Source organism: Phaenicophaeus curvirostris, chromosome 3, assembly GCF_032191515.1.
Source record: "Phaenicophaeus curvirostris isolate KB17595 chromosome 3, BPBGC_Pcur_1.0, whole genome shotgun sequence".
NCBI classification, from domain to species: domain Eukaryota; kingdom Metazoa; phylum Chordata; class Aves; order Cuculiformes; family Cuculidae; genus Phaenicophaeus; species Phaenicophaeus curvirostris.
Genome location: NC_091394.1, coordinates 64,531,749 through 64,540,828, shown reverse-complemented (window position 1 = coordinate 64,540,828; position 9,080 = coordinate 64,531,749). Strand labels below are relative to the sequence as shown.

General features: G+C 49.6%; 1 protein-coding gene across 1 annotated transcript; it reads left to right on the top strand.

The window, feature by feature from the left end:
• Window positions 1-526: 526 nt before the first annotated feature.
• Window positions 527-8,868, top strand: PRDM14 (PR/SET domain 14). The gene is given in 8 exon segments (XM_069853118.1): window positions 527-764; window positions 870-1,182; window positions 1,826-1,955; window positions 1,957-2,121; window positions 2,306-2,576; window positions 3,987-4,189; window positions 5,867-5,968; window positions 8,641-8,868. Coding segments are annotated over 8 exon segments (1,650 nt in total).
• The last annotated feature ends 212 nt before the right edge of the window (window positions 8,869-9,080 follow it).

Here is a 9,080-nt window from a genome sequence, read left to right as displayed (position 1 = left end):
AAACCCCACACCTGTAGCACCTGCGAAACTCCGCGGGGGCCGCCGGTCCCGCCGGGGAGCAGGCAGGGCGCTCAGCTACTGCCCTAGGTGCCCATCCAGGGGAGCGTCGCTCCCACCCCCCGGGCTCTGGGAGAGGCAGAGCCGGGCCGGACTCGCGGCTCCGGGCTCAGGGGGGCGGAGGAGGTGGGGCGGCCAGCCTCGACGTGCCGAGGGGCGGCTCCGGAGGCTCCTTGGCTCCGCCCCCGGGCAGCGGCTCCCGTCGGGGCAGAGCCCCCGCCCGCCCCCGGGGCTGCGCGACCCCCAGGGCGGGTCACCCCCGCCCGGCCTCCCCTCCCCGGGCCCATATAGCCGCGGGGGGCGGGGGCGGCCGCTCCGCTCGCCCCGACGGCGCCGGGCGGCGAAGGGCAGCGACCGGCGGCTTCGGCACCTCCGGCCCCCAGCTCCCCAGTCATCTCCCAGCTTCCACCCCCTCGCTGTACCCGGGTCCCTGCCCCTCCGCTTCCCATCATCTCCCTCCTCAGCCGGCATGGCGCTGGCCCTTGCCGGCGAGTCGGTCCCCGGCGACGGCGGAGACGCTCTCGGGATGAGCCCCGCCAGCCTGGCCGCCTACTACCCCGCTTTCCTCCCTCCCGCCCGATACTTCGAGGCGGCCCCGGACTTCTTCCAGCCCGTGAAATCCCTGGGCGGGCTGGTCCCCGCCTCCCCTCCTCTTCCCTCCTTTAGCTTCAGCAGGGTCCCCGCTTTCCTGAGCCAGCCGCCCCCGCTGCCCGCCGAGCCCTTCCCCGGGCTCCCCCTGCCCCTCCTCGCCAAGCCGCCGCTCCCCTTCCCGCCGCGGGAGGGCTCTCCCCGCGGGACGGGGGCCCCGGGATCATCGCCGCCGCCGCCGCCCCCCCCGGTCCCCCCGCGCAGGGCGGCCCGCAGCCCGGGGCCCGCGGGGCAAAGCTACAGCTACCGCTTCACCGAGGAGGAGCTCAACGCCGTGCTCTACGGGGCGCTCCGCAGCAGCCAGGTGCCCGGGAGCCTGCACGCCATCTCGGGGCTGCGGCTGCCCCCCGGCAGCCCGGGTAAGGGGCTCTGCGCCGGGAGGGGGGTGCGGGTCGGCCCTCCAAGCTGGGCGGGAGGCGCCTCGGCAGCCCAGGCGCAGGGAGCATCGCCGGGGGCACGTCGGGCTTCCTTCTCCCGGTGGTTTTCTTGCCTTATGTGATACAAGAAGCAGTTACGGCTACAAAAAGTGGAATATTTTTGGTTTAAGCTGAAGTAAAGCTAAGGTTTATCAAAGTAATCTCGGTTTTTTTGAAAGGTAGGCTGTCCTGATAGCGTGTTTTCTTTCAAGCAGTGTCTTTCCAGACAATCTTCGTTCTTAGAAGATGAAAACGTGAACTATGATCTGTGCCGAGCACATGTCTCTTGTTCTGTAGTCACCTGTTTGTAGCCTTTCTCTGTCTCCAGTGCAGGGTCACGCAGGGAGCTGGAGCCGGCTCCAAATGAGCAAGAGTTTTGACCGTTGCGAAGTTCATAATGACACTGAAATTAGTCCTTGGAAAGTAATAGAATATGCATAAGATTTCTGGGAAAATTTATGTGTGTGCCTGTAGGCGGGAAATACATTCTGTAAGCAGCTCTTGTCTCGTTGCACGTGATTGATGGAGATCACTCCCTCACGTTGCCCAGGCCCGATAAGGGATTCTCTCTTTCTAAAACGAGTCTCGGAGAGTTTATTAGCCGGCTTTTTGGGTATCGCACGAGCCCGGGCCGAGGAAGAGCCGGGGGGTGCTTGGGGCTGCGGCCGGTGCCGGGCTAAAGAAGGGGGGTCCCTCTTGTGCAGGTGCTGCGGACTCGTCCTCTGCCCCGCTGCTCGACAGGGACTCGCTGCAGCTGCCCGAAGGTAAGGGACCCCGCTCTGCCCCCTCCCCCGGCCCCCCCCCGGCCCCGCTCGGCTCTCAGCCCGCCCTGTCCCCTACAGGGCTCGCCGTGCTGCGAGTGGCCTACGGGGACGTGTGGCAGCTCGGGGTCTTCTGCACGGATCCCATCCCTAAAGGAGTCCGCTTCGGTCCTTTCCAAGGCAAAGTGGTCAACACCAGCGAGATCAAGACCTACGACGACAACTCGCTGATGTGGGAGGTAGCGAAGGCAGAGCCGGGATCCCCCTCGAAGCCCCTAAACGGGGCCAGGGCAGGGCTTTCGGCAGCCCCTCTCCCGCAGCCCGCGAGAGGGGCTTGGCCCGGAGTGGGTGGTGGGATTGGTGCGAGCGGGACGTGTGCGGGAAGGGTCGGTCCGACCTGATTCGGTTCTCTCTGCTCTCCAGATCTTCGAATACGGACTCCTGAGCCACTTCGTAGACGGGAAGGGCGCCTCCGGCAACTGGATGTCCCTGGTGAACTGTGCCAGGTTCCCCGAGGAGCAGAATTTGACGGCTATCCAGTGCGAGGGGCAAATCTTTTATGAGACCTGCAAGGAAATCTTACCGAAACAGGAGCTGCTGGTGTGGTACGGCGACTGCTACGTGCAGTTCCTGGGCATCCCCATCAGCCTGAAGTGCATGCCGGAGGGGAAGAGACCCCCGCAGCATCCCGAAGGTGAGCCTGCCGAGCGATCCCTCGAGGGACACTGTCCCTTATTCCCACGGACCTGTGCCTGGCCGGGATTAGATTCTTATTAAGGGAGGTGAAAGAACTCGGTCGTCACCTTTTTCCAGCTGTGTTTTGCTTCGAACGCTTCCTAGTCCCTGCGTGAGCCGGTGGCGGTGGCCCCGGGGCCACCCCCCGCCACCCCAACTTCGCCTGCAGCCCCCCAGAGCAGCAGCAGCAGCATCCCCCCGGCACCCCTTTTCTGCCCCGCCGCTTGCTCCTAGGTCGCGTTTCCTCGGCGAGTTGAAAATCGTTAATCTGACGATTGTAAAACATCTGGTGGTGCTGGGCTGAGCTCCTCAGCGCCGCTGTTCGAAAGGGGGATCCTGTTTGGGGAGGAGAGGGGCTTTGGGGGGGACATTCCTGTTTTGGTCCTGGTTTATCCTACGACTGCGCATTCTTGACTTAATATTTTTCGTGCAGTCAGCCCTCTGCGTTAAAAGAGCAGGCTGAAGTCGTTCCCATCTGATAACGCTTGCAGAAGAAATGCCAAACGCCCTTACTCTGGGAATGGTTTTGCTTCTAAGTTGCAGGGAGTGTGACGGTCTCGTAAGCTAAACTTCCACATTGGTGCCAGTTCAGAGAAAATTGGAGCGGGAGAGGTATGGGTCGGCTTGGTGGAGCACCGAGGGAGAGGAGCGTTTGGCAAATTGGCAGAGAAATTTGGCATGGAAATATTTGTAGCTGCTGTCTTAAGGTGCCTGCTTCAGCTAGTTGGTAAATTGTTCATTTCGTTTTAAAGCTTAAGCCAAATTTACTGTTATTAAAAGCAGAAAAGGCTGTGTAAATGTTTGGAAAAAAATCCCGCGTTGTTCCTAAATTCAGCGGTTAAGAGTAAAAAAAAAAAAAAACAAAACCACAAAAGAAAACCAAATAAAAGTGTTCTTGTTGATAGTATTTTGAAAACTATAGAAAAGATGTGCAAATTTATTATTTATTTTTTATTTCTGGGAGAGGGGGCAAAATTTCCGGACAAATACCTGGCAATGTTTCTGTATGGGTACGCGCTTTTGTGTGGAACTTCCCGTTGTGTTTTCACATTCGCTCGCTGTGTGGGGGGACAGGAGGACGAAATCCTGCGTTTGCTGAAGTCGGTAGCCAAACCAAATAATTTTGTCAGGCTGTGGACTCCAGTTTGTTCCCCTCCCTTAGAAAGGCAAGTGGAGCCTTGCGTACGATGCTTAGGAGATCCAATGTGTATTTTGTTAATTACGTTGCCAGAATCTATTTACTGTTATTACCCTCCCGGAGACTTTTAATTCCCAGCTGGGTACCAGCTCTGACGAGGAAGCAGATTTGAAATGAGCCCCTTTTGCTGTGGTGTAACGGAGAGGTGGCACTTTCCCTTCTGCTGTACAGAAGCCGGGGAGAGCTTTAAGTGTGAGCGCTGCGGCAAGGTGTTTGCCTACAAGTACTACCGGGACAAGCACCTCCAGTACACTCGCTGCGTGGACCAGGGGGACCGCAAATTTCCGTGTCAGCTGTGTAACCGATCCTTTGAAAAAAGAGACAGGCTGAGGATCCATATTCTTCACGTTCACGAAAAGCACAGACCTCACAAGGTGAGCCTGCTCCTGAATTTCTCCACAATTACTGGCTTTTGCGGGAGTGGGGGCTAAACCAGCTGTCTTTTTTTTTTTTTTTTGCCGAGTTAAAATGCTGATGGTTCCCCCTCTTCCAGTTTCCCTGGTGGGACCGCTGCCTATACAGAAAGAGTCTGCGTTTTGCAGCAGAGCCTGGTTGAAAAAATTTACTGCATTTATATTGGGAAAATAAACCTCATAGTCTCACTGAGCATTTGAATAGAAACAATATTTCTCGTGGACTCTTTGGATGTTTGCATGTTGGGTTTGCTAGTTTCCTTATACTTTGTGGGGCTAGATTGTGTTTAATGGTGCTCCACTTGTCCATGATCAGTAGAGGATGTCTCAGGTCCCTCACTTCCCCTCTTTGGTCTGAGAGCTGAGGGACATCTGTATCAATTGGGCACAATAGTTTACAGTTTTACATTCAACGCGGAGCAGATTTTGAACTGATGGAAGCAAATCCTTGCTGAGGTAGTTGTCTCATCTCCAAAGACCTCTGTTATAGCACCGGTTTTCACCAGGAGCACTGGGAGTGGAAAATCGGGCTTTTGCAAAGAACAAGTTCCACTATTTGTCAGCCCTGAAAATTCTCCAAAATACCTGTTCTATAGATCATCTTGCAATATGTGAATTTTTCAGAAAAAGCTTTTATAACTAAATCAACAATATTACAATGACAGCATATCATATTGATCTAGTAACATGTAAAGTACAATTATTATAAGAGGTTTGAAATATCCTGTAATTCTTCCCTTTTTCAAATGCATGCAAAAGAAAACATTTAGAAAAGCAGAAAGATAAACTTATTCTGGATATGTTGTATTTATATGCAAACAGACCAACTCAAACAGCTAAGTTGGAAAACGTGTCAGTAAAAAAAGAAGTTCTTTCAAGATCAATTATGACTGAGTTTATTTTGGACCTAGTAAAGATAATTTCTTTAAATTATTGTAGGACAAAAAATTATTGGGGCTTATGCATATTGTCCTGCACCAGTGTCTTTCATATCACTTCAGAACTGCTGCCAACCGCAGAGCACACAACACTAAGCCACAGCTCCTGGGATGGGAGGATGAAGTGCTGCTTGTTTTACTCCTAAGAGAGGCAGAGGCAGTTTGACAGATACAGCTGTAGCCTAAGTCCTGTGACTGACTTGTAGGTTTTTTTAAAAAATGGTTATTGAAAGAAATCCTTTTTAAAAAAATTTTAAGACATTTTTATCTTTCTAGCAATAACTAAAAATAGCAACTGGAGCCTGATTTGCATTTTGAAGAAAATGTGGATTTTGCAGATTTTCAGGTTTTGACTACTGAAAGTCAATATTTTTTGTTGATGTTCTGAGGCAGTATGGTTTTTAATGAAACTGTTTTGACCACACAAAGAAAAGCTTTGATATTTTGTATGATTTACTTTTTTAAAAAAAAATATTTCCTAAAACCAGATTAGAATTCTGTTTCAAATTGTTGCTACATAAATCACTGCTGTGTTTGTGTATACATATACATGACTACTTAAATACATGTATGTGGATACATTTATACATATACATGTAGGAAAGTACAGGGACATATCATCCACATAACTAATTTTTATTTTCAGCTATGCTGTCAAGTGCTTCGTTTTAACTTCATCTCCTCCTTTTTTTTTCCCTAGTGCTCAGTGTGTGGGAAGAGCTTTTCTCAATCCTCCAGCCTGAACAAACACATGAGGGTTCACTCCGGGGAGCGCCCCTATAAATGTGTCTACTGCAGCAAGGTAAGGCAAAGCCTAAAGCCTGGCTTGCATTTGCACCCCAGCCCATCCCTCTGTCTGTCCTCTGCTGTGCTCAGCATCACATTGATTCAAAGGAATCGACTCACAGATGGACTGTAAGCTGAAGTACCTTTATTTTTGCTAGCTGGGAGAGCATAGAGTCTGCACCCTACAAAATGCACCTCTGCCACGGTGAAATTTCAGTCAGTTTATATAGTGATTTTATCAAACACTCCATACATCCTGTGGTTAATCCCGATAAGGTAGCAGTTAAGTTACATAATTTTAGTTCCCTATTGTGTCTAATACAACTAGTTTTATGGTTTCCTAGATAGTGATGCGTATGTGTCCAAAGGCAACTGTCTTAGTACATATCATACCCCTGCAGAGGGGTAGGCCTCTAAGTTGCTGGCTTGTGTTACAAAGTAAAAAACTCATAGTATTTGCTAACTGGGGTCACAAAGCAACAACCTACACTTATGCTAAGGGTGGCCTAGCTATGTCAAACAAGCTTTAAGCTATACCTGACTCCATTCCCTAACTCAACACCACATCTAGGGGATGGCTCTTTCCATGCTCCACCTTCTTTTCAATGTTTCTGTTTCTTCTCTGCTTTCTTTGAAGAAAATATCTTCCATTTGAGTTGATATCCAGATAAGTATGTATCCTGGGTGTAGCTCAAGTAGTTCAAGTGACAGGGCAAGCAGTGCCTGATCTCTGGGCTCCTACTCTCCATCTGTTGTGGAATTTGTGTTTTGTTTCAACTTGGAGAGCTTTTGCAGGGGTAAGGCCTAGGAAAGCTTGAGATAATTTCAAATACCATCCAAGGCATTCAGCTAGATCCAATATTCCCCTTCTTCATCAGATAAATAGATTTTGATCTTGCTGACACCACTTCTGGAGTGTGGTGAACACACTTGGCCCATGAGCTAAACCAGAATAATAAGACTTCATGCATGCTTACCTTGAAGTAACAGGGCAGTTGATGCGCAACTGGGCATGGAGGTTTATTTCAATAAGAACATGAATAAAGCCATACAGCACTGATTAAAGATATGCTCAGCTGTTGCTACTCTTCACAGACAGATGGTTCAGGTGAGCTCTCCCTGGGAGAGCCAGGACTACTCTCCCAGGTGGAGGGTGGATGTACAGGCTGCTGCTGGATAAATATCAGTAGGGCTGCAGGTGCTATGGTGTATCCGTGCAATGCAGAAGCACTATCAACATGTAGTAAGGTGCTCCTGATTTTGTAGGGAGAGATGTTTTGTTTATGGCTGTCTGGACTAGCATGAAGCTGAAGTGTCCCATAGTAAAGAACCTTAGAAGTTTCATTTAGTTATTATATTTTTTCTCTACTACATGTCCCAAACACCTGTAGAAAAAGTTGAGGATGAAATGCAATCCTTTAATCATCCAGTCACAAGAGGAGAGAGATGGCAAGGCTTTACAGGTTGCTCTGTGAACAAATCTCTCTCAGGATGTGTGGGACCTGCCTGATCAGCCCCCAGCCATTTTGCTAGGACAATTGCACATTAGGTCAGTTTAATTCCTTAGTCCTCAGACTGCAGGATGCAGCTGTCCTAGGTCATAGCCATCATTTCTGTGGCTGGGAAACCAGGAGATATTTTAAAGCATTCTCACCTGCTCCTCCTACCCAGTCACAATTTTTGCTTTGTCTCTTCTGCCCTGCTGTGCACCAGGGCAGCTTTGCTTTCCTTCTCTCTTTGCACGCTATCTGGGTGACATTGTGAGATTAAAGGAAGAGTGTTGGGTCAAGATCACCATTCTGACCCTCAAACACACTTCGGCCCTGTTGATAAAGACCTCCAGGGACTTCTCTACAGGGATGTCAAATCTGTTTGTGCTCTAAGGTTCCTGGTGAAAAGGTATCTAAGAATTGTTCTTTACTGTGAAAACTTACTTGTGACTGTTCAGCAGCATAACTGTACTGAAGAAGATCTTTTTGTGTATGTGGTCTGCAAATAGTGAGGGGCCTGTAAGTGTCTGGAAAAGAAAAAATAGTGAAAGCATGGGCGACTAGTCTGTAATATTCCTGCTCAAATCTTAGTGAGGGTGTTTTCTCCCCAAGTGTAGGATTCTTTATCAGGAGGACAAAATGTGATTGTGCACATGCTGCTGTTCCTGAAAGGCTGAAACAGGCTGGAATGTCAGGAAAATTCGACTTGAAAATATGGATGCTAAGCTGATTGAATGAATGAATTCTGATAGCTGAATCCCAAGCCAGTGTATGTGAACTCAAAAGGGTTTGACTTAAAAAAAAAAAGAGAACTGAAAGGAAAACTCGTGTTATGTTTCCCAAATATTAAGGGGCTGCAGAGATAATTGGAGCAGTATTGACTTCTTATCCTTTGACATATAGAAGAAGTTTTCTGGTGTCTCTTGTCAGAAATCTTTCCCTGGACTCGGTCTAACTCCATGGACTCAACCATAGCTGTATAGCTAAATGCAGTATTTGATGGCTTCTGGCTCCTTGTTGCTGGGAAGTTTTAGGGTTTTTTTTATTCTAACTTATCTGAGGATGTGAAATAATTTGAGAACTTATTTTTGAAGTACAGTGCTTCTTGTAGTCTCTGGGTTAGCTGAACCTGGGTATTATATATGTGAAAGTAGGCTACTCTCAAATTTGACTCTCTTTCTGTTCCCTGCCCTTTCAGGCATTCACAGCATCCAGCATCCTGCGCACTCACATCCGCCAGCACTCAGGAGAGAAGCCCTTCAAGTGCAAGCACTGTGGCAAAGCTTTTGCCTCACATGCAGCCCATGACAGCCACGTGCGCCGCACACACAGCAAGGAGAAGGGCTGCACTTGCTCAGTGTGCGGCCAGCACTTCCCAGAGCAGGAGGATTACAACTTCCACTTGAAGATTCATGCTACTCATTAGTTAAGAGCCTCGTGAACGAATCTTGGACCAGTTCATGAGCGTATTGAACTATGCACGAGTTCATGTGTTGTTCTGTGCATGTCGCAGAACGTTACATTTACCCTCGTAGTGACTCTAGGTGTATCTGGTGTCTGGACCTCCTGCATATGTTTCTGAGTGTTAGAGACAGGAGTTTCTTGCCTGGGTTACCCTTTTGCACACTGGGGTGAAAT